Source organism: Culex pipiens, chromosome 1 (genome assembly GCF_016801865.2).
Source record: "Culex pipiens pallens isolate TS chromosome 1, TS_CPP_V2, whole genome shotgun sequence".
Taxonomy (NCBI): Eukaryota; Metazoa; Arthropoda; class Insecta; order Diptera; family Culicidae; genus Culex; species Culex pipiens.
The window spans coordinates 134431456-134457153 of record NC_068937.1 but is presented as its reverse complement, the minus strand read 5'-3'; the positions used below and the strand labels follow the sequence as shown (position 1 = coordinate 134457153).

General features: G+C 41.2%; 3 protein-coding genes across 3 annotated transcripts in view; all 3 read right to left on the bottom strand.

The window, feature by feature from the left end:
* Window positions 1-22643, bottom strand: part of LOC120422544 (choline O-acetyltransferase) — a 57891-nt gene extending 35248 nt beyond the window's left edge. Inside the window, exon 1 of the mRNA XM_039586008.2 lies at window positions 22510-22643. The gene's annotated coding sequence lies outside the window, so the exon portion shown is untranslated. The remainder of the gene's footprint in view (window positions 1-22509) is intronic.
* Window positions 1-22649, bottom strand: part of LOC120422542 (vesicular acetylcholine transporter) — a 36233-nt gene extending 13584 nt beyond the window's left edge. The window contains exon 1 of the mRNA XM_039586006.2: window positions 22510-22649. The gene's annotated coding sequence lies outside the window, so the exon portion shown is untranslated. The remainder of the gene's footprint in view (window positions 1-22509) is intronic.
* Window positions 10629-12617, bottom strand: LOC120422570 (uncharacterized). Its single transcript, XM_039586054.1, has one exon. It carries the CDS (start codon window positions 12615-12617, stop codon window positions 10629-10631), a length of 1989 nt encoding a protein of 662 aa, XP_039441988.1.
* Window positions 22650-25698: the final 3049 nt, after the last annotated feature.

Here is a 25698-nt window from a genome sequence, read left to right as displayed (position 1 = left end):
CGTGTCACTGGCATCGGAGGCTTAAAGGAATCTAGGGAAGGCCGCCATCGGTCTATTCCCCTCAGGCAAGTGTGCGATCAACAAGTAAATTTGTGGAGCTTAAATTAGAGAAGTGAGAGTAATTTGGTGGAATTCCGGAAGTTTACACCTCACGTCGTTCAGGTATGCCAAACACCCTGCAGTACGGCTCTGTAGTACGGACGACGTTGCTTAGCCTAGATAGTACGGTTAAAGTAACTCCTCTCACTAATCTCCGTCCAACAGGACCTTTTGTGTTGCCGTTTAACGGCCATTTTGTCGGTCAGCAGGAAGCTGGTCCGACACCCCGATCGCACACTCTCGGCCTAGCAGCAGTAAGAGCGGAGGAGCCAGCTGCTACGCCTAACCCGTCAAGGATCGTCGTTTTGCTCTGGCCAGGGTGGCCATCAACACCAAGGAGCACGCTCGGACCGGAAGGTCCTAATTCCCAAGGAGCGTTTTCCCCTCTCGGGTTGGCCGGATTGGGCAGGTCCCAGGTCGCCCGATTGCGTCAAAGAGGGAAGGCCTGAGATTCCAGCCGTGCTCTACACCACCACCACCACCACCGTCGACACTGTTCCGGAGAACCGGTGTCCACCTGTACGCGAGCGCTCGCCGGCCGAACGGATTCGGCCCAGAAGTCGTCGTCATCAAGGTAGCAGCGGTACGTACCGGCAGCGTCTAAACCCCCCCCCCCCCCCCACACACACACACACACACACACACATACACTTACAATAAAACACTTTAAAACTGATTTAGAATTTATTAAATTATTGAACCCGACCTGTAAAGAAAGTGAACGTTTTAGTCCCTTGTCCGCGATCTCCTCTGTTGACCACCGTAGCGCAGCCGACCCTAAGATTAACCCTTAAGTGCCTCATGCCCTTAACCTGAGTTAGTCGTTGGCCTAGTATACAAGAGTTTCAATTGGCACCCAACACAAAATCGCGAAAATCAGCAGAGGATCGATTCAAAATTTTTAATCAAATTTTCAACTCGAGCGGGAGGAGAATACTCATCAAACTTCATTTGATGAGTAGGATCCGTCTCTAACTTCCACTTAGGTTGCCTAGAAAATATATTATTTAATTTTGTTTGTGTTAAAGTGGTGGTAGTTGAACACGAAAATATGTATTTAGAAGTTTAAAATTGATTTAATGAACATCCCTAGAATAACAAATTAAAATTGAATAGCATTTCATTAACAAAAAGGTCCTGAGCGATACATACTGAGAAATCAGCACACGAAGAGCAAACATAAAGACAACAACAAAATCTTGCGTTGTACTTCGCGACGAGCACCGATCGTTTAGCCGCCGATCGGCCGTCGGTAATTGATATTGTTTATTGTACACACTAGTCATACTCACGCGAGTACGAACGATGAAAGAGAAGAACAAAACAGAATACAGAAAGATGGAGTGGCAAGAACAGGAATACGACGCGGACTGCTCGGACGTGGAAGGTTCGTCCGAGATGGCCTGTCCAGTCGACCCTGGCCACGAGAATTACCCTCTTCACAGGGCAGTACAAGACGTGGAATTCAGTCTGGAGTTTCTCGAGCAGCTGCGCGCTGAAGGAACCGTGAAGCCGGTGGACGTCGCCAAGATTACCCGGTTGGTCATCATGTTCCGGCGTGAGCTGAACTTAGCTCTTGAGGCCGCCACCTCAAGACAGCCGCCGACATCGGTGTCGGCTTCGTCCGATGATCCACCCACGGAACAGCGAGGTCCTTCATTGACCTCAGGTTCCTATTCCGGGGATCGGGACGCACGGGCGGTACGATTCGCGTGCCAGGCTCAAGGTAGGAACCGTCGGTCGGATACCGGCGAGGGACGATCGTCTGATCCAGGCAAGTCGACTTCCCTGGAGAGATCGCCGGCCAGGAAGGCCAAGAAGAAGAAGAAGAGTAAGTCGTTGGAATCGGCGGGAATGTCCCCGAAGAAGCGACCGGAACTTAAGAAACAACAAGGAAAGAAAAAGAAAACTAAGAAGGAAAAGGAAAGGTCGTCTGATTCGGGTGTACATTCCCCGAAGAACCGACCAAAACTCACGAACGCATCAGAACACCGAAAAACCAAGAAACCCAAGGAACCCACTAAGGAAATCAAGGAACAAGCCAAAGAATACGTCAACAATCTGTTGAATGGAACCGAAGATGAGGACCCGGATTACGCCAAGATTAGGGCAATGATTTCGAAGTTGCTCGTCGTTGATCCCGATTACCCGATTGCGGAAGAACTGGAAAGGTTCTCCGCCAAATTTATTCAAAAACTTTATTAAATTTTCTCAATTAAATCTAGGAGCATCCGCAGTGATCCTCTGGGTTGGCCATAGGTTGGCGTGACAAGGCGTTAGTAGTTGGTGAGGGGTTAAATTGTTTCCCTCGGAACTCGTCATAGTCCTCGACCGTTCACCGACCGGCCAGTTCCAGGAGTGATTACCGGATTGCATCTGAAAGATAGAAAAAGCTAAAATTTATCACACCGTACTATAAATGTTGCATTTGTGTTAATTTATTGAAATATTTGTTAATTTATTTGTTTGTCTGAAAGATTTTTATATTTGTTTGTTTGAAAACATTTTGTGAACTTTTTACTCATAAGACTGGTGGGTATTGAACACCCCTAGTCGTAATAAATGAGTCAATCAGTTTAGTAGTGGTACCGCTGTAAACAAAGAAAGCGTGCCAACTATGCTTATGTTGGGACTTCATAGTTGCACTGGCAGATCGACAGAAGGCTAAGGGATTATCAAGTTTGCCCTTTGCCTGAGTGTCGACTGTGGAGCTGTCGCGAGTGAAGTGCCTAACGACCTGCATGGTCAAAATTGAAATGGTTACGATCATTAAATCACCATTTTTATGATCTTAATTGATCAACTTTTAGTTGCAACTTTTTAATGTGTTAACACTTACCTGATGTGCTTCTTGCTTGGCAAGATGGCCATCATGGTGATCCCGGGATTATTGGGGTTTCTGCAGTCTGTTCTTCCTCGGGAAGTACCGGATCTGGCAGCAAAACACCCGCCACTTTCACTCATTCACTAAGTTGAAATGTGAAGAAAACGTTTTTAACGAAGAGGTTCTTCGTGTGAATCAATGAAAGTACGTACTTACCAGATCATACCGTTCGTCAAATCGGTGGCTATTGGCCATAAACCACCGATAAAAATGTTCGCGGTCACATATCGAACCGAACTACAGCTAACTGCTTTGTTTACAAACAATTATGCTGGTGACAGTTCGGTGAGATGACAGTGACGTTGACGTTTCGCACTCTGTCAACTGCAGGACAGTGTGCAGCAGGGGTTTAGATTATTTTGATTTGAATCACCCCTCACGGATCGAAAATGATCTAAAATGTAAATAAATCGTAGATATTGCATGTTTGTAGTTTTGCTGCGCAGCATAAAATAGAGTTGTCTACCCAATTTTCGGGATTATTTTTATTAGTATTTTAAATTTGTTTGTTTGCATGCTCAGTTTAATTTATTCATTTTAATTCGTTATTTATTTTGTGATTGTTATTGTTTTCATTGATTTTCAACTACTACGCGGTAAAACAAGTTCTACTTAACCATTTTATAGCTTTCAAAGTTGAGTGATAGTTTTTCGTTGGTTACAATAATTGAACTTAACCAGTTCAATTATTAACCGAAGTGGGGGATAGTGTAACCGTTGTTACAGGTTTCCTTAACTTATAAATAATTAAATGCGAACGTTCACGATCTTCAAGGTTATGGTTAGTAGGGAAAAGGGAAACAAATAAAATTATAAACCAGCTAGTAGGGATTTGGTACAAAACGATTGAAAAACACAATTTGTTAACACACTGATACAACACAACAACAAGGTGGGACCAATATCAACAAGAATAACAAACTACAGAATCCATCTCCGGTGGGTGGAAAATGGAACGACTCCAGAGGGTGGTGTGACCTCCCTCTGTGACGTCATGCCGTGTCACTGGCATCGGAGGCTTAAAGGAATCTAGGGAAGGCCGCCATCGGTCTATTCCCCTCAGGCAAGTGTGCGATCAACAAGTAAATTTGTGGAGCTTAAATTAGAGAAGTGAGAGTAATTTGGTGGAATTCCGGAAGTTTACACCTCACGTCGTTCAGGTATGCCAAACACCCTGCAGTACGGCTCTGTAGTACGGACGACGTTGCTTAGCCTAGATAGTACGGTTAAAGTAACTCCTCTCACTAATCTCCGTCCAACAGGACCTTTTGTGTTGCCGTTTAACGGCCATTTTGTCGGTCAGCAGGAAGCTGGTCCGACACCCCGATCGCACACTCTCGGCCTAGCAGCAGTAAGAGCGGAGGAGCCAGCTGCTACGCCTAACCCGTCAAGGATCGTCGTTTTGCTCTGGCCAGGGTGGCCATCAACACCAAGGAGCACGCTCGGACCGGAAGGTCCTAATTCCCAAGGAGCGTTTTCCCCTCTCGGGTTGGCCGGATTGGGCAGGTCCCAGGTCGCCCGATTGCGTCAAAGAGGGAAGGCCTGAGATTCCAGCCGTGCTCTACACCACCACCACCACCACCGTCGACACTGTTCCGGAGAACCGGTGTCCACCTGTACGCGAGCGCTCGCCGGCCGAACGGATTCGGCCCAGAAGTCGTCGTCATCAAGGTAGCAGCGGTACGTACCGGCAGCGTCTAAACCCCCCCCCCCCCCCCACACACACACACACACACACATACACTTACAATAAAACACTTTAAAACTGATTTAGAATTTATTAAATTATTGAACCCGACCTGTAAAGAAAGTGAACGTTTTAGTCCCTTGTCCGCGATCTCCTCTGTTGACCACCGTAGCGCAGCCGACCCTAAGATTAACCCTTAAGTGCCTCATGCCCTTAACCTGAGTTAGTCGTTGCCGAGTTTTACAAGAGTTTCACAGTCTGTCAAAAATCAATAAAAATTGTTGAATATACGTTAACACATCTGTTATCAACTATATAACTGTTTATTTCATTGATATATACGGGGAAACTCATTTTTTCGTGTTCCAAAACATGTTTTTTAAAGAAAAAGGTCACAAATTTTTGCACGCCCAAAAAATGATGTTCATTATTTTAAAGCAAAAAATTTTTCTCGTCTTTTGCAACCAGTTTCATTAAGATTGATGCAGGGAATCATGAGAAATAAGCGATTTTGTTCTTCAATCCAGCAGAAAGAAATGCGATTTTTGGCAAGTAACCTCATTTTGGCGCCACCTACATTTGAAACACAGTCGCGCTGCAAAACCTCAATTGCTGAAATTAAGGAAAGCAAAACAAACATTTATTGCACTTATTTTAATGCTTCTAGTTTTGATGAATCCCTTTCACACCTTATGTCAATGTTCATTGGAGTAATCGCGATACAGTCTATGTTTACATTTGTTTGTAAGACCTAATAAAAAAAAAATCTAAAATTTAACTGACGGTGCAAATTTTTAAGTTTCGGACAACAGATAGAAAAAAGATAAAAAAAAATGGAAAAAAGTTTTCATGGATTCAATGATATTTTGCTAATTTTTGGTACTAGAATATCTGTAAAAAAGTGGTGTAAAATTTTGAATGTTGGGCTTAAAATTTAAAATTTAGTTTTTATCTGTTTCTGCCTCGACCTTGTCCAGAGTCGAGGGATAAAAACTTTAAATAAAATTAGTACCAGCGTAAAAAAATTAAGACATTTTTTAACCTACTCTGTTCAAATCATGACGTTTGAAATGCAAAATGCCAAAATGACTGGACTGTCGTGGTCAATCTTCCAGGGTGGTAACAGAACAATTCTTGTGGCCAATTCTGAACTGTCTTTATACGTCGTATCATGTCAAGTGCGATATTATTTGATATTTAATCGTAAAGAAATTTTATAAAATCATTGGAATAAAAGTTCCGGTGAAAGTCCGGCCATATTTTTGATGAAACCCTCTCCAATCGTTTCCGAGGATTACAAAAAAGGTCTTGGCTGGGCTTGGGGAACTAGCCGCGTTCCGAGATGTGGACGGCATTTTCCCCGATTTTATCCCACAGTGTGTTGAACAGACCATACGCAAAACTCGATTTTTAAGCACTTTTCATATTAATCCAGCTCGATAAAACTTATTTTTTTTTCAACAGGTTGAAAAAGCTACAATTTCATTGCAACATTTCATTCACTGCATAGAATTTCAACCTTTCGTTAATAAATTGACACTCATGAAATGTTATGGCCTATTCTTTTAATGACCATCGAAACTTATTTATCTACCAGCCTGATTGCTGCCCATCGCCCCAAGAGGAAACACGTGTGACACATTGCATTTCGCCATTGACACTTAACCTGCACTCGAAGCAGCAAATTGCACCGTCTATAATTAAGGCCTAGTACGACGGAGCAAAAAAGGAAAAAAAAATGTGAATCAGTCGTCCCTCAAGAGTCCTTTAGTCGCGTGACTCGATTCTACGAACTTACAAACGTTACAAAACTTTACCTATTCCTTGAATTTAGGGTAAACCTCTTCGGGGAGGTAGGGTGGAAGAAAAAAGTAGTTTACTGCTTCTCGAAATAGAGGAAAACGGCGGTAGCCAGTAATTACGTCGAAACACGCACGTGTCCGTTTTCAGTTAATGTATGTGTGTGTGGGTTCACGTGCTGCCTTCCATTCAGGCGCGCACCTTAACTTGCCACCAGCTCAAACAACATCAACAACACGAACACGCGGTAAAGATTTACGATGACGACTTTGGACGCCCCTCTTCGGTGGTCGTGACTCTACTCCACTTGCAGCAGGAAATAAAACGAATAAGACGAATAAGAAAAATCGATATTTTGGGAAAAACGGACCAGGTCCTGGAAGGGGCGGAAAAGCGAGCCTGTTTCCACCTGGCCCTGCTCTCACAGGCAAATTTCCGTTTGCATTTTCCGTGGTAAAGTTGTGGGCGACCGAGGGGGGTTAGAATTGAAGCAAAACAGGTCGTTAGTTTAATTGGAAATTCAAGCTCGTTTTGTGGAAATCATTTTTCTGAGTGTGTTGATGGGGTGAACCATTTTCCACTGAATGGAAAAATACAAGCACAGTTGTTCTGTTTTAAATCCATGATTTTTGTTTTACCAATTTTCAACCATAAATCTTAAAACGTAATTGACTTTGACACAGAGAACCGATATCTTAATCTGGGCGCAAACATATTTCTACATCGCTATCATCGACACCCTCTTGAAATCATTGACATACCGAAACTCGTTACTCAACCCCCTAAAACGCCGCTAAGGCATCCTCCGAGGGGGTCGACACTCGCGAAGGAAGAGTGTCGAAAATTGCCTTTTAGTGTTTGCCGAAATTTGATTTCGTGGGAGTTGAATGCGGATGGTAATTTGAATAATTTTCGCATCGTCTTGCAAACACCACCGAAGCCAGCCGTGCTGAAGCAAAAACACACATCCACAAAATCACAAAACGACCTAAACGACAAAACACACACCCATGCGATTCTTCCTTTGAAGTTATTGCCAACAACCCTGGTTTCCCTCTTTTTTGCTGATGCTCTTTGCCTGCTCTATTTCGAGCGATTGTTTTGCTCGAGAAAGTCGGGGTTCGGGGTAAATGGAAAATCCCGGAAGCACCCCCCTTGGGAGGGCCATTTTTTGCGCTTCCAAGGCGTCATAATCTGAACTTTTTACGAGCAACCGGGTCCCAGGAGGTGGTTTGAAATAAGCTTCCTAAAAGATGATCCAAAATCAGTCAGGTTTTGTGAAAAAAAAAATTCATGGAATAAAGTTTTAAGGTTAATTTAAAATTCAAGTGATTTTAACCCAAATTGAGTGAAATTTACCCAAATTCGAAAACGATACACTTTGTCAAAATTACTCCAATATTGTATTAAGAAACGGTAACATTTCCGAAAACAATTCGTCTGTCATACACTTTAAGTCAAAAGTTGGTATTTTTTGTCCACATAAACAAATAAAAAAAAAAATAATTGAGGAAAAGTTAGTCAAAATTGATTTTTTGGAATGGAAGGTTTATTGATCTAATCTTATCTAATCTAACACAGACGTACCAAGCCATATGAAAGCATGCTTGAAAACGCCCGAAATTGCATAAAAAATAGGTCAGCCCTACTTCGTTGTGTTTACCGTAGAGACGATTCTGAGAACGGAACACATTTCACAGAATCTACAAAATGAGGAAGGATGCGTGGACATACCGTAACTAATAATATGAATAAATTGCAGAAACTTTTCATATACAACCCCTTCCAAACATCACCTCGAGAACCATCCCATCTGTTCAACCTTTCCCAAAAAACCCCGAAAACCTGCTTCCAACCCATAACAAGAACCATTTCTATCATCCCCCTCCCCACCTCTCGTGCCAGCAGCCAGGAAGCAGTTGGGCAAACTTGTAAAACATCCCCAGTTGTTTAGATAAGGCATCCAACCGACAACGACGACGACTAAAAGCGTAACACCAACAATAACAAAACTCGGGGAAAAAGTGCCCCAACCCCTAACGGGATGATGATAATAATCCCACCATGACGGTGGGATCGCTGCACTGTGAAAAAATCACTTTACTTGCACGCAATTTCGCTTTCAAGCGCGTTTGACAGTTTCGTGCACGCTGATTGCATTTTAACTTAATCTTGAGTTTAATCCACTTTTGCTGCATGGGCAAAGCAAACATTTCGTTTCATTTTCACCGTGTCCCAGCAGGCTTAGCCCAAACGGTCCACAATAAGATTGCAAGTTTGTGTTTGTGACCGCCTCCGCGCACACACAAAGACAAAGACGACGCAAGACGAATTGTGATGTCAAAACAAAGTATTATAAGAGAATCATAATGATAAAATAAAATATCTCGTGTTTTGTTATCCTCGTGCTTCAACGCAGGGGTGCCCGAAAAAAAGAGCGATGAAGGGTCGTGCAGCATCCCTTTGAATTGGGGTGGCGGAAAAAGGACCTGTTCTCTTTCGAGCAACGAGAGGGGTGACAATTATGATTGCCGGCAATAATTTTGGGTGGTGGTGGTTTGTGGCGTGACGAAAGCGATACACAATTTGGGAAATTTTAAAGCAAAAGATAGAAGGGGAGAGTGGCAGCGTAAAGTGGCCCTTGACTGGGACGGGACGGGTTGGAAAGGTGAAAATCTCTTCACCTCGCGTCGGAAAATGTGGAATGCTGGAACGTGACAAATTTTCGTGATGAGGTGATGTCGGGAGAAAACCAACATCAGATGGGTTATTTTTTGTGGGGGTGTTGGTGGGTTTTATTGTGCGTGTGTTAGGGGTTTGTTTTCTGTACGAATATTCGTGCAATTTTGGACTTGAGTACTTGGTAGTTAAATATTCATGATGTTTGTTACTTTATTCTGACGACAGATGGAATACTTGCTTCGAAAAAATACTTGAACGAAAGAAAAAGGTTATGAATTTTTGATGGGATTGGTATCATAAACCGTCTGGGTTCATTTCAGGGTTGCTTTTAGCCTTCGTTAAATATTTCTTCATTGAGACAAAGCTGGCATAAGTGACATTTCTCTGGAAATAAAATCTACTTTTTTTGTTTGATGGGATTAATAATTTTACTATTGAATTTATACCCTAACGTTGCCTTCCCAGCTATGGTAGTGTAGCAATGACACAAACGCTGGTGAATACTTAAGTCACTTAAGTCTTAAAGTCTATGCTAAAGTGAACAGAACGAACACTCACACACACAGTTTTAAAGAAAGAGTATGGAACAACTTTCAGTTTCAAAGTAAAATTGCCTTTGAACAAAACCAGTACAGTCCAGACTCGATTATCCGAAGGTTTTGGCAACTTCGGATAATCGAAACTGCTGATAATCGAATCATAAAAAAAACATATTTTTCGTTGTCTTATTTTTGATTGTTCAGCTTTAGTACAACCCCTAAACTACTCTAAAGTGATTTAGAATTTTTAAATCCAACATGGCGACCTAAATGATGGGCATTCAAATTTGACTAAAATGAGGTCGCAGTACTCGAATTTGATGTTAAAAAATTGAAAATAAAAAAAAAAACGAATTTGTTTTTTGTTCGTGGTTCGATTATCCAGGTCTCGTACAAACCTTTGGATAATCGAACTTCGGATAATCGAAACTTCGGTAATCGAGGCTTCGGATAATCGAGTCTGGACTGTATTCCATGGAATTACTAAGTATATATAAATATATATATTTTCGCTGTTTTATTTTTGATTTTCGAGCTCAAGAATGATCCCTAAACTACTGTTCGGGCCAGGCTTGGCCCCACAAAAACGACGGAGTTGGCACCACCCGAGTTTCGGTGTGCCGGAGCAGAAAGCGACGGTGGACACTTTCGGCGGACTTTGAACTGTTGGACGTAGTCGTGGGCGAAGAAAGAAAACGCCTTAGCAGTTACTAGACTAACTTATTTTAATAAAACTCAAATTTTATCGCTAAGAACTTTCGCGCCGACTGGTGAAAAACGACTGTTGACGGAACTTGGGTTTACGCGCTCTCGGCTCTCCTTCGCGCGCCTTTTTCTTCTTTCTTTTTCTCGTTCATCGCAGCAACCGCTGCGCGCAGGGTGATTCGGTTCGCACAAAACTGTCAAAATTGGCGTTGACCAGTGTTGCCGACTTTGCTTACACGTTGGGGCTCCAACATCCTCCCCCCGGGCTGGGGGAAATCCCAGCAGAAGCTTTCTCCAGTGCTGTCCCTTGATGTGGCTTTTTGGCCTCCAGTACTGCTGTGTTCGCGAGCGGCTGAGTGGTGGCAGTTCCTTCAGCACCTCCGACGACAACCCAACCCAGGTGAGTCTCACGCAGTTCCGGGTAGTTGTCCCACATGTAAACGAATCCTCGTTTCAACAGGCGGAAGTACAGCGATGCACCAACGAGCATGTCAATGCGGTCGGGAGTGTGGAACTTTGGGTCGGCTAGCTGGAAACCCTTCGGAATTGGCCAATCGTTGACATTGACTGGAGACGGAGGAATTTTTCCGGTCACTCTCGGGACGACCAAGCACTCCACGTCCGCTGTGAATTCGCTGTACCGGGACTGAAGCTGCACGATCACTGACTCCCTGGTGTTAATCCCTTCACCTCCGATGCCGCAGATCGGGACGTTTGCAGGAACCCCTTTCAGATTTAGGCGATTTGCCATCGAGGTGGAAATAAAATTTACCTGTGATCCGCAGTCCAGCAAGATGCGACACGGCACAGGTCGGTTGTTGTCGTCGCGCAGATCGACGACCGCAGTTTGAAGCATCGGGGAGGGGCTGTCGAGCACTTTCGCTGGCGGAAGTGTTTCAACGGGTTGGCGCATAGCAGAAGCTGGTCTCTGCGGCGCGGTTGACTTCCGGTAGAAGTCGTGTAGAAGAGTGTGGTGTCTGCGTTGGCACTTACCACACGAGCTCGCTCGTCTGCATTTCTTAGCGCCGTGCCCAGCGCGCAGGCAGTTAAAGCAGACGCGCTTTTCTCTGACCTTCTCCATGCGCTGGTCCACTCGAAGGGCATTGAAGGCAGCGCACTTGAAGGTAAGGTGGGTGTCTTCGCACAAGTCACACTGAGGTCCCAGCTGCGACTTGATAGCTGTGTTAGCGATCTGGTACGGTTGTTCGATGGAGTCTGCTCGGGGTTTCTGCTGCGGACTTGGCTGCGGTGCTGCGTCGAAGGTGGTCCCACATCTCTCCAGAACTGAGACGCGATCCTTGAGAAATTGGATCGTCTCGGGGTATTTCAGCAGCTCACCTTTCTTGATCGTTGACTCTAGCAGCTTCCTGGTCCCTCCATCGAGTGCTTGAGCTACCAGATGTGTGACGATCAGCTCGGATACGCCGGAGAACTCTTGACCAAGGAATTTGAGGTTCTCGACGTGGCTGACAACGCTTTCGACAAGAGACCGCAGCTCGGTGTGGCTCTCTTGGGTCAGTTTCCGCACCTTTAACAGGCCACTGATGTGAAGGTCGATCATTCGTCGCTTGTTCTCGTACTTCTCCTCCAGTTGCGCCCAGGCGAGGTCGTAGTTCCCGTCCTGGATGGTTTTCGCGTCTACCGACCCAGTTGCTTCTCCGACCAGGGCATCCTCCAACCGGTAGAGCTTCATGCGGGGTGACTCGTTGGATTTGTCCACGACGTCCCGGAATATGACCTTGAATTTTTCCCAATTTTCATATTTACCGTCGAACTTAGGAAGAATCCGAGGCAGCTGTTGGATGACAACTGGCTGCTGGACGGCCGGTACGACGGCGTTCGATGGACCTGCAGTAACGGGAACCAGTTCCTGCGTCCACTTCTCGAGCGTAACGAAGATTCTGTCGTAGGCAGTCTCGACGCTAAGTTGAAGGTCATCGTGCGGGTCTCGCTCGGCGGAATCCACCAGGGTGATGACTTTCTCATGGATGGTGGAGAATTCCGAGTAGGCCATCTCCAGCTTACGTTGGTTGAGCTTGACTGTCGGGACAGTGCGCTCCGGCTGCGACAGGGTGTCGAGCTTCTCCTTGAGACGGTTTAGCTTCTCCACCGCCTTTCCTCGGAGGTGGACTAGGGCGCCCAACTCCTCTTTGCGGGCATCTACTTCCACCTTTTTCTCCTTCGCAGGAGTGTTCTTCGTTGGAGTACGTTTTGGCGGCATTTTCAGAATCACTTTTAAGGTTCTCTTTAACTTATCACTTCTTCTTCTTCACACTTGTTGTCCACGGTTACTTCCGGGATAGATCCGGGGCCGGTTTGCCGCTCGGAAGTTCGCCGGGTTTACGGTTTGGTGTGATCCACTCGCGGAAGCCGGTTTGCTTCACACTCGCGAAACTTCCGGAAGCCGGTTTGCTTCTCGGAGTCGGTTGAGGCCGGTTTGCCTCCCGTTTTCACCAGGTTTTCTTTCTTCCGTCCACGCCGGTAGTCCAATCCGGGGTGAAGGACCAATGTTCGGGCCAGGCTTGGCCCCACAAAAACGACGGAGTTGGCACCACCCGAGTTTCGGTGTGCCGGAGCAGAAAGCGACGGTGGACACTTTCGGCGGACTTTGAACTGTTGGACGTAGTCGTGGGCGAAGAAAGAAAACGCCTTAGCAGTTACTAGACTAACTTATTTTAATAAAACTCAAATTTTATCGCTAAGAACTTTCGCGCCGACTGGTGAAAAACGACTGTTGACGGAACTTGGGTTTACGCGCTCTCGGCTCTCCTTCGCGCGCCTTTTTCTTCTTTCTTTTTCTCGTTCATCGCAGCAACCGCTGCGCGCAGGGTGATTCGGTTCGCACAAAACTGTCAAAATTGGCGTTGACCAGTGTTGCCGACTTTGCTTACACGTTGGGGCTCCAACAACTACTCTAAAGTGATTAAGATTTTTTTTTATTCAATAGATAATTTTTTTTCCATATTCAAAATTTTTAAAAAAATTTACGTTTTACGAAAATATTCAAATTTTTATAATTATCAATATGGGTATCAAAAGATGCGGAATTTCTCATGCATTTTCATTTCATTTGAGCTTTTTATTTTTACAAAATATCGAATTTCAAGGAAGTTCTTCAATTTTCATTACTTTTAATATTGGTGTGAAACGTTGCACAGTTTTGTATATATTTTTAGTTTATTTGAGATTTTTGATGTCTTTAAATTAAATCGTTTTTTGTAAAAAAATAGTATTTAATTCCTTAAACTCTAAAACAGCGAAAATGCATACCAAATCGTATCGTTTAGTTCTCATATTGAAAATTATGAAAATTTTAGTATAACCATCAAGTACTCTATTTTGTAAAATTTTTAGTATTTTACGAAAAAAACATAAATCAAGTGATAACAATTAATTTGCATCGTTTAATACTAATATTTTAAATAATGAAAATTTGAGTTTTTTTAGTGTAAAATATTCAAGCTTTCCAAAAATACCGCATTTTATGAAAATACTAAAATTTTATAAATTTTTAATATCGAAAACAAATATAAATTTTCAGTTTATTTGCGATTTTTGATGTTTTTTTTCATAAAATACGGTATTTTGTGAAAGTTTGAGTATTTAATTCCAAAAAACTCTAAAACATTGCAAATGCATAACAAGTTGCGCATTGTTTAAATTATAAAATGTCATGAAACACGTTATTTCGTAAAAAAATTAGTTTTTTATGAAAAAACTCTAATTCAGTGAAAATAATAACAAAATTTCTCATCGTTTGATACTTTTATCGAAAATTATTAAAAATTCGAGCATTTTTAGGAAATATGATATTCTGTGAAAAGTATTGAGTATTTTACAACAAACTCTAATAAATTGAATTTAAAACCGCCTCGTTTGATATCATTATTGAAAATTATAAAAATTGAGAATTTAAAAAAAGGTATTTTTCTGAAAAAAAAATCAAAAATATCATGTTATTGAAAGCTTTAACCCTCTACAACCCAACCCCCTTTAGCCTTTAGACGGGCTTCAATTTGCTTCGATTTTAAAAAAATGCCAAAAATCCATTATTCAACCAATTTTTGATCTTTAAAAAGCATTGGAAAGAAGAACTCTTAAAATTTTAGAAAATTTATTGGTTGGAAGTTTTACTTGTTTTATGTGGTTTGCCAATGTTTTTAAAAATGTCATTTATTTAGGGATCAACTTTGGCTGTGTTTTTTACTAACATTTCCTATATTTTAAGTAAAAAGAAGTATGCAGTAATTTTTCTAGTGTCCAAGACTATGCCTCTACGCATTTTTTTACAATTTAAATGATCATGGTGCCATTTTATAGCAGAAAATGTGAAAAACATGCAAAAAAATGAAAAAGTGACTGTAAAAACATGAAAAAATTAGATAGGCAAAATGTAATGATAGGAGGTGTTAGAATATGCCAAATACTACCAAAAACAAACATAAACATAAATTAAAATACAATAAATTAAACAAGAAAAACATAAAACAAGAGAAGTAAAGTTTTTCGTAGATCAAAAGTTGCTCAAAATGACCTCTAAAAAATTTCGAGCAAAAACAATTGGGCAGTAGAGGGTTAAAGGTTTATCAGGATTTGGTTTCAGGAAGGTAATTTTAGTAAGATGTTATAAATGAGTTATATTCCATTATCGTCGATAAGGTTATTTATCACCGATAGAACAATCAAAATTCGATAACGACTTATCAAGATACACCTGTGTTTAATATTCGCAAGCCAGAAAATTGTGTAGAAAAACTGGTGATGCAAAATGGCTTCGGATTATATAGGGACAAGTGTCCCTATGGAATCATATTTCAATGAAATTTTCAAAGCAAAAAAAAAAAAACAAAAAAAACTTTGAGAAACCGTTATTTTTTTTTGTTAGCTTTTGAGAACGAGTTTAAAAAAAAAATGTCCTTTTCAAAGAGGTAACACATATAGGATACTTAAACAAGAACTACATTTTATTTTCTTTGCAGCACCATGAAATCTTTTCATAAAATTATTCAAAAAATCATTCATAATTCAACGATTTTACACCCTTCATTCCTCATCGCTCAACTCAAATACGTCCTGCCCGTTGAAGTGCAGGAAGCAATCGCACACTGCTTTCAAATTTATTCATGAAATCATTAATCCCACTTCCCGCGCGCCCTGTACCTGAATCTTCAGCCTGGAGAACGTAATTCCAGGTTTCCTTCCGGAAAGTCCTCGCCTTTTTTCCGAATGCAAAAGCATCCTTAAAGCGATTTCAGCAAACGAGGCAAAAATACGACAAAAGTGACGTTAAAGAAATTGTATTACAATTTCGCACACATCCGAGAGCGAAACGAGTTTTTGCTTCCCTCCAACTGCCGGCCAAATCCAGGGGGAAAATGATGGAAAAGGCCCTTCTTGCCTACTCCTCTTCACTAGCTCGTCCGCCCCGAGGGAATAAACACAATTTCGAGTCGGCCGGAGCACACCGGAGTAGAAATCCAAGCATTTGCTATTTGCCTTATGTTTTGCTCATAAAATATTCACACGAATGTTGTTAAATAATTCACGGGCGGTGGTGTATACTTTTGGGCGCATTCGCGAGGGGTTGCTACAGTGTATAGCTGTATACCTTCAGGATGAGAGTTTTGTATAACAGGAGGGTTGGGGAAAAGTTATAATTTTTGCCCTCGAGGCTGGATGGTGTGGCGTGGTTGATTGGGGTTTGGTCCTGTCAGTCACCGGCCTAGCCCGGCACGAGTTTTTGATGTCTGGTGGAAAATTGTACTGACGAAAAACGTGGTGGTTACAGTTTGCAGGTAAACACAGCGGGATACGAAAATTCGTAGGAAGTTGGACTCCCCTATTTTTCAGTTCGCTGGAAGCGAATCTTTTTTGAGGAAAATGGAATCGATTTTTTTTCGCTCAGACTAGATGAAGTTTTTACCTAGCGTTTAAATTGGAACATGAAGGGATGGGGCAGTTTGCAAAACAAATTTAGTATTTACGTTACGATGAAATGGTTGAATGCACTTGGATGCCGTGACTAACGAGATTGGTGGAAAATATAAACACTTCTATCAAACACATTTTTATTGTTAAAAAGAACCAACATTTAATTATGATAAATCTGTTATGATGAAGATAATTTTCCTATGTCAAGGCAATTTACGTTTAAAACATATTCCCTTGTGGAACACCAATCAGTGAGGTACTCCTGGATATTAGCTCCTGAAAAGTGCCAAAAAAGTGCAAAAATGCCTCACGGCAAGAAAAAGAGGCGGTCCTCACCAGCCGGATCGGCAGATTTGATGAAGCTAAAGAATACCGAAGCGCTACCTGCAAAGCCAGGCAGTTTGAGCAAGGACGCTCAAAATTCGTCTGGAAACCAGTTCGCTACCCTCCCTGTGGACGTGAGCGAGAAGGAAGAATTTGAACGACGGGAAAAGTTGCCACCCATATTTGTGGAAACATCGTCATCGGACTCGGTGCGAAAGTGGCTGACCGGGATTATCAAATCTGGTGCTCGCTTGTGTGCTGATGGACTCAAAATTCTGCTACCTACCAGAAAGGATTACAACTACGTTCGGGATTTCCTGAACAACACCAAGATTGAATACTACAGCCATGACGATCCAGGTAAACGCCCCATGAAACAGGTCCTCCGAGGCCTGTATGACATGGATGTGAGTGTGCTGAAAGAAGAGCTCAAAACTCTTAAGTTGAACGTGATCGAAGTCTTCAAGATGACGAGACACAACAAGGACATCAAGTATCGTGATCAACTGTACCTGGTTCATCTCGAGAAAGGATCGACAACGCCGTCTGAGCTGAAAGCAGTTCGGGCAATTTTCAACATCATCGTGACTTGGGAACGTTATCGTCCAGTGCACCGTGACGTGACACAATGTTCGAACTGCTTGCAGTTTGGGCATGGTGGAAGGAATTGTTTCATCAAGAGTCGTTGTGCAACCTGCGGAGGTGAGCACAAAACTCAAGCTTGCGAAACAATCAACGAGAACATCGAAGCGAAATGCTTCAATTGCGGCGGCGACCATTCTACCAAGAATCGAAGCTGCCCAAAACGTGCCGAGTTTGTAAAAATTCGTCAGCAAGCGACGACGAGGCACCAACCAAATCGTCGCAAAACACCACCAGCATACACGGACGTGGATTTTCCTGCTTTGGCGTCACCAGGAGCAGGAGCTGTTCGAGTGGTTCCAAATCTGCAGCCATTGCCGTTGAATCAGCGGCAAAGACAGGGGGTAGCGAAGAAGCCGCCATCTTGGAAGTTCAGATAACAAACACTCAGAATCAGTATTATTCATATTACTTTGGTAACACGAAGTGTGTTATCCTGGTTGAACTCAAAAGTCCCATGCAAATGTGTAAAAGCAAACTGGAAAATGTGTAATGCCGATTCTGAGTGTACGGGCGCACTGTTTTGTCGACCAAAAGAAAAAAAGCAAAAAAAGGTAAACAGCAAAATCACTTTTTTCGATATGAATTTTCAGCCAATATTGGGATGGAATCTACAAGAATATGATAGAATTTGTCCATCAGCAACACGATTCACGTGTTTTTTTCAGGAATTTATCGTTTAAATTGCGGAAAATTTGAAAATCAAAAACCCAAACAATGATTTGTTATGGGCTACCATTTGACAGCTAGTGCTTTTGTTGTGGGCTCTCATTTGACAACCGTGCTAATGTCGACTGTTGTCAGTTTGCTTTGGTCGGAATAGGGTTGCCATCCCCCCGGGCAAAGAGTTGCAGAGAATACAACACCTCCAGGCTTCAGTCAGCAACCGAGGGAAAACCAACCAACATCAACGGATGAAGGCAGTAGTGACCTGTTTTCACCACAAGAACTTTTGAACATTTTCATCGAGATGACAACAACACTGCGTGGTTGCAAAACTCGCCAGGAACAAGTAAGAACGCTTGGAGCATTCATCTTAAAATACAGTTCGTAGTTTACTCGTTCTAGTGATTTTGAATATTTCAATGATTTTTTTTTTTTTTTTAGTTTTAAGTTAGGATTAGTTGTTAAAGTGATTTTTTTTTCTTTTTTACCTAAATGTATTCGATTCAATGCAATAATGTAAAACAATTTGAAGTAAATAAAATAAATGTGATCAGTTAATAATAAAACGAAAAATACAACAAAGATGAAGAGCATTAGGCCATAAGGCTTTCTAGGCCCAGTGAAAAAAATATATTTTAACCCAAAAATGACGAACTTCTCGTCACAGTGTCCTGATGCAAACATTGATCGAGCTCGAGCTGTCACTGCCCTGTGAAGTATGTTTTCTGACATATCGGGCGGCCAGTCAAAAAAACCAGCTAGAAGTCGCCTGACAAAAAACTTTTGCTAGAAAGAGATAGGAAACCTGATGCAATCAAACGTCCAGCTGTAACGTAAACATACTTTGAATGTATTGGTAAATCTCTGACTAGAAAGCCTTATACCACTTAGCATGTAAAACAAATGTAATTATTATAAGAATATTCAATAAAGACATTTTTAATTTAAAAAAAAATAAAAAAATAAAAACGTTTAAAATATGGAGATGTCATCAATCGAATTTCGAGCTAAACTTTCAAAGTTTTTAACAAGCGTGCCACAATTTTTTTACACATGGCAACAGTTAGGTTGTTGGAAATATTTTTCAAATTTTATGTCGCCCCCCCCTCCTTAATAATCGGCCCGAAAAATCGGGGGGCAAAAAACATATTTAAAAAAAAAAACAATGTTTTAATGGAAATAAATGTCAAATCAACTGAAAACAATTTAAATGCATTTCCTGCATTTAAAGTCATATTTAGCATGTTTGGGCTGGATTAAAACGATTTTAACGATTTAAATATTTTAGATTTTTTTTAAGTTTCAATGTTTTCAGGAATCTATCATTTTATAAAACATGAATAATTCTTTCCTATTTACAAAATGGAAACTATTAACGTTTCTTATACAATTTTGTATTTATTATAATAATATTGAAAATAAAAAAATACCTCATGAAGCCGAATCTCAAAACGCAGAATCTTGAAATGCCGAAAACTAAAAAGAAGGATTTTGTTTTTTGCTCAGAATGAAGTTAAACAAAGGGAAAAACACTAATCAATTAAATTTCTGACAAAACAAAAAAAGTCAATACTTTAGAAATTGAAAAAAATTAAAATTTAAAAATTTAAAAAATCAAAGACTTGAATTTTTTGAAAATTTCAATGTTGGGTCCTAAAATTATGCTTATATTGCTGATATTACTGTTCATAATGGAGTAGCTTATTTTAATCAGCACAATGATTGTTTGTACAACCAAAGAGTGGTTAAATGATTTTTTTCAAAATTCATTTAAAAATCAGCGGTCTTCCTTGACAGAAAGTATCTTGCTGCTTGTTCCAAGGGGACAATTGTAAATTCATCGGAAAATGTTGTCTTGTCGATTTAACGTTTTAGCATTAAAATTAAAATGTCACCAAACATGATTTTTAAACGTGTTTTTCATACCGTTGAAAATAGAAACAGGCATAGAGCATAGGGACCTATATTTTAAAAAATAAGAAATTCAAAAAAACAATGAATAAGGCCGTTGCAAATTTTTTCAAAGTTTATGTTGCCCCCCCTTCAAAATCGGTCTGAAAAATCAGGGGGCAAAAAAAATATTTTTCCAAAAAACTTCAAAATTTCCATGAAAATAGAAGTCTTATCAACTGAAAACAATCTAAAAAGCATTTTTCTGCATTAATAATCATATTTAGCATGTTTGGGCTTGTTTAAAAATGTTTTTAATTTTTATAAAATTCCAATGTACAGCACCGCAAAAAAAATATTTTTCGCAAAAAATAAAATTTTCGTCAATACTTAGATATTTTGGAAACTAATGATGGCAAAACAACTGGACAGGTGTATAATGCATTTTAAAACACTTTTCATTAAAATGTTGAAACCATGGCTCGTAATTTCAATTTTTATCCTTTTTTTTTTTTGCCCCCCCCTCGACTTTGGTCAGAGTCGAGGGACATAAACATCAAAAAATATTTGCAACGGCCTAACAAAATAAAAAAAATATTTGAAAACAAAATTATCTAATACAGGCATTTTAGAATTCTGAATTTAAAAAAATCATAAATTCGAAAATTTAAAATTTCATAGGATCAAAAATTTAAAAAAATATATAATTGAATACAGTTAGTTCTTGAGTACCTGCCCCAAGTAACATTTTTTTCCAGGAGTTCTACAAGAGCTCTTCAAGACAGCTACAGCATAGCAGTTTGGACCGCGGTAGGATAAAACTCTCTTCAAGTACTCTTCCAAACTCCTGAAGAAGTTTAGAAGAGAATTTTATTCTACCGCGGTCCAAACTGCTATGCTGCAGCTATCTTGAAGAGCTCTTGTAGAACTCCTGGAAAAAAATGTTACTTGGGTGAACTCCTCGCAAAAAATTGACTAAGAATAATCGAATCTAAATTCGACTTCAAAAATGCTCTAAAGTCTGATTTTCAGAAATTTAAGCTGGCAAAATTTAAGAATTCAAAAATTGAGAATTTAAGGATAAAAATTTAGCCTAAAATATAGTTGAAGTTTTAGAGGGGACTTTTAAAATATTTAATGTTATGTTTTTACGCCCCCCCCCTTCCCTTCCTGTTAAATAAAAAAAACAGGGAGAAAACAATATTGCTTTAAACAAAAAATTTAATGTTTTATGTATGTTTAATAAACTTAACGCCTTTTTAATCTATTTCCAAATTTTGAATTTGAAGATCATGTCAAATGGATTTAAATAAACTTTTAGGGACAAAATACTAACGTTTCTCCGTAATTTATTTCATTTTTGCTTTTTTTCTTATTTAATTGCTAAATAAACACACTTATTTAATATTCCATCCACTTTCAAAGTTTGTTTTAAAATAGAAGAGTTTTTCCTTTTTTAAGAAATATAAATCTGATTGTTTGCAAAACCATACACAGCAGCGTCTAAAAATAATTGCTAGCGCAATAAACGTTTCTGGCTTCCATTCAACCAACAATCGATTACATAAACCTTCCTGGCAAGAAAAGCCAAAGAATGCAGAACGAGCCCAATCAAAAATCACGGAAACATCCACCTCTCCGAGTGGCAAAACCGCACCCCGACTTATTGGATTATCTGCCAATTTATTTTTGGAAACTGTGCTCATCAGTGCCAATTCCGGCAATTTGTTTTCCGATTTCTGGTTTTGCATTTCCTTATTTCCAACAAGAACGATTGGAAAAGTCTTGAACTTGCAGCCAACCGCCAAACATCCCAGCAACCACTGATCTATTTTGGTTTCGAAAGGTGAGTGTGAGCTCCACAGCCAACTTCGTTATCGATTCGCGTGGTCTCTCCCCAATGGGGCCGATTTGCGGGCGCTTGTGTGCGTGCGTGTTTGACGGGAATGCCTTCATTCACAAAAGCTCCGCGCGCCATCCGGCGTAAGAACCAGTAAGAACAGGCACCCATACATGCGGCGATTATGTAACCCCCCACACAGTCCCCCCTTTTGGTTAGGAAGGACCCCCTCCATGGTGGAATTTCACCACGGTTTACCAACACATTGACCCCGGAATCTCTCTCACACATACACGTGAGTGTGAGAGAGCGGAGCTGGAGAAAACGACTTTGGGGAGCAAACGACCCCCCCGAACACCCCAACTCCTCGAAGAAAAAATGGGAGCAGGTGGAAAAGACTAAAATCTCGGCCGCCATTTTGTTTTTCTGAATGTTTAATTTTCAGTACGATGGAAAATGAGAAGAATTGAATTGTTTTTGCTAAATTGTTTAATTAGCGTCTAATTTGACAGCTCCGCTATTGTTCTCTTCTACGTTGAGGTTAGGTTTCAAAATGCGCTGCAAAGGGTGGCCCTTTTAAGGGGGGAGAAAACTGTCTGTTTAATCGAATTACTCGTCTTGTCTTGTGCCGTGTCGTCGCAGGGACAAAGACAAATTGCTGCGACGAAGATTGAATAAAGTTTAATTACATAATTGGCTCGTTGACGTTTATTGAATTGTGGGCTGACCTCTTTCGTTGGTCTAAGAAAACTCGCTTGGTAGCGCGTGGTTCTGGGGGGATTTCGGTGGGATGGGAAGGATTCAAGGGAAAAACCCGTACCTGTATCGGGGATGGACACTCCGGTCAGCCGGTTCGACAGGAATCCTCGGATGTTAGTGACGACCTTTTGGGGTGAGCTGGTGGGCCCGAACAGCGAGCTTCCGAACTTGGAGAACAGGGCGGACGATTCACCCCCACCGTTTCCCTCGGATGACGACGCCACTGTCACGGGTTGGCAAAGGGCCTTAGAACCCTCCCTTCTTTTTTGGTCGCCGCCGCGGCACACTAGATAAATCCACGGGTGTCTTGGATTGCGACCCGCGCTGCGTTATCCGATTAGCGGTGGACTCCTTCGATCGGCTTCAAGATTCACTGATTTTCACCTAGAACTTTCCTCGGAAAATGGTTGTCTCGGCACTTTGCACACTGCTCTCACCAACCCCCGGAGGGCACCACAAAACTGAAGAAAAGAAAGTTGCGCATCAGGAATTGATTCACACACTCACACTCGCGATTTCTCAAAAACAAAATTCAAAATTTCAAACGGAAAAAAACTCGGAAAAATCCTAAAATTTTCACACTTTTCACTTAGAACTCCGGTGAAAAACGGCGGTGGTGTGAGTGAGGAAAATTCCTCAGTGGCCGCACGACGACGACGACGACGACGGAGAGGACCACGACGAGAGGACCGTTCGACCTGGTCGCAGCAAACGTGGAAACATTCTAGCCAGGTGCTCGGAATTCTTGAGCTCACGAACCCCCATCAGGCTGCACACAACGGCCGTGCTCCCGTGAGAGCGAATCCTGGCCAAATTCACCACGCCAGGATTCGCTCGCGAGTCCCTCCGAAAAAAGTGGTGCGCATGTCCGCTCGGTGCCGACGGCCCTGATTGGTCCTTCCCCGGTGTGACGTCACCGTATCGACAAACCCATTAAATATTAACGGCACGGCCGAAGAAACCATCAACATCCAGGAGAACCTGCGACTTATTCCCGGCTATTAATAAGAACCGTAGTAGGCCGTTAATCCTTGGGTCGAAATAGTTTCGACCTAACCGTATCCGTCAGAGGAGCCTATTTTCGGCCCACTAGATGAATCTTCTTGGTCTTCTTGTGTTTGTGGGGCACCCGTCAGATGGGGAGGGGGGAGTTGGGGAACCAAAAATGGCGCTCGCGTACTCCACATACCATCACATGCAAACCCACTCTTCCGTAATGGACGATTCCCTGGAGAGGGAACCCCTCTCAACACACCCACTCCTCCTACGAGTAGTCGAAGTGGACAGTGCAAAACAAAAAGTTGTCTTTTTTTTTTATTTCGGTGAAATGTTTGTTGTTTCGATTTTTTTTTCTTTTGTTGTTGTCAACTTGGCTTGGTTACAGTTTTCCGAGAGATTTTGTGAGGGCGTAAAAGAGGGGTTCAGAGTTGGATCATTCCAGGATTGCGGAACGCTACGTTTGCTGGAATCGAGAGATTGTGGAATTTTTAATTGAATTTTGTTCGCAGCTCAGTCGAGCGTCAAATCTGTAGTTTTTTATTTAAAGGGGTTTTTTTAAACAGGCCAAAATATACTCAACCCCCGGTGGTTGGTCACTTTTTTGTTTGACACTTTTTAGTTGGTACCCCATTGGTTTGACAAAGTCAAACTAAAAAGTGACGAACTGTCACTTTTTACACGGCGCTCACGCACATTATCAAAACAAACGTTTGGTAGTATGTGTGAACTCCGTGTAAATGGGGTGTCAAACTAAAAAGTGACCCCGTTCGTTTGACACCAGTTGGTGTCAAACCATCGGGGGTTGTACATTTTGAAATGTTAAGCTAGATATTAAAAATAGGAAAATAATACTTAATTTCACAAAGGTTTCATTTTTTAACACTGAAAATAAAACTAATATATATCGCGTGTTGAAAAATAGAGGCTGAATAATGGTACGTTCGTTTGAAGAGGCAGTGCAGCACTAAGTACCGCACTCGTTGGTGCCAATTTTGGTTCAATCGAACATCATTTGTCAGTGTGCGTGGAACTCGCATGAAACTGAAAAAAAAATCGAGTGCGGCACTAGCGCGAGTTTCTTCAAAAAAACTCTTTGACAGCTCTGAGTGTGGCACTCAGTGCGGAACTAGCCCTCAATCGAACGTACCAATTACCAACAGTGACAATAAAAACTATTTTTTTTATCAAATTTTAACTTCTTAGCTGTTTATTATTTGGTATTAGATATGACAAACAAACAATCAAACTCGCACTTATTCGTGTTTGACAGTTTGCCAAACTAGCAAACAACACAAAATATATGTAGCCTGACGTTTCTGCAAACAAATGCAGGCAAACTGCCAAACTGTCAAAAAGTGTGAGTTTGTTTTTTATAGTCAAATACCTGCTTGAGAAACCGCAAACTGGATGGAATTCCTCAACCTGCTTCACCAGTGAAAATTTTCCCTCGTTTGCCGTGAAAATCAGGATGATTTGTTTTAACTTATACTTTTGACTTGAGAAAATTGTGTGTGTGTGTTTTTTCTTTCAGGGAGACTTTCTGGTTGTCGATTTTCGCTATCTCAATATTTCACCATTTTTCTATGTTTTCTTCAATCTCCTCAAACGATGCTTTCTTTTCTCGATGTCCTCTCTAGCTAGGATAATCTTACTTCGATGGAACTTCGCTTGCTAGAAAAATCTCTTCCATTTGTCAATATTTTCGCTTTCTTATGGCTTGCATAGACATTTGTTTGTTGGCCGTAGGCATGATTCTTTTCGTAAGCTGGATACAGTCCAGACTCAATTATCCGAAGGCCTCGAAAAAATTTCACTTCGGATAATCGAATCACAATTTTTTTTTTTCGTTGTCTAATTTTTGATTGTCGAGCTTAGGTATGACCCCTAAACTACGCTAAAATGATTTAGAATTTTTAAATCCAAGATGGCGGCCAAAATGGCGGTGATGCAATATTGAAAAAAATGCATTTTATTTTTTAATAGGCAATCAACAACTCAAATTTGACTAAAATGAGGTCGTAGAACTCAAATTTAACGTTAAAAACAAGAAAATGAAAAAAAAAACGAAAACAAAAATTTTTTGTTCGTGATTCAATTATCCGAAGTCCCATACAAACCTTCGGGTAATCGAACTTCGGATAATCGGAACTTTGGATAATCGAGGCTTCGGATAATCGAGTCTGGGCTGTATAAGGAAAACATGCTTTTAGTCGAGTCTTTTCATGGGTTTTCACGCTTTTCAGAAGATTTT

Excerpts from the sequence above, each read along its gene's own strand:
- LOC120422570 (XM_039586054.1), bottom strand. The coding sequence starts at position 12,617 with ATGCCGCCAAAACGTACTCCAACGAAGAACACTCCTGCGAAGGAGAAA.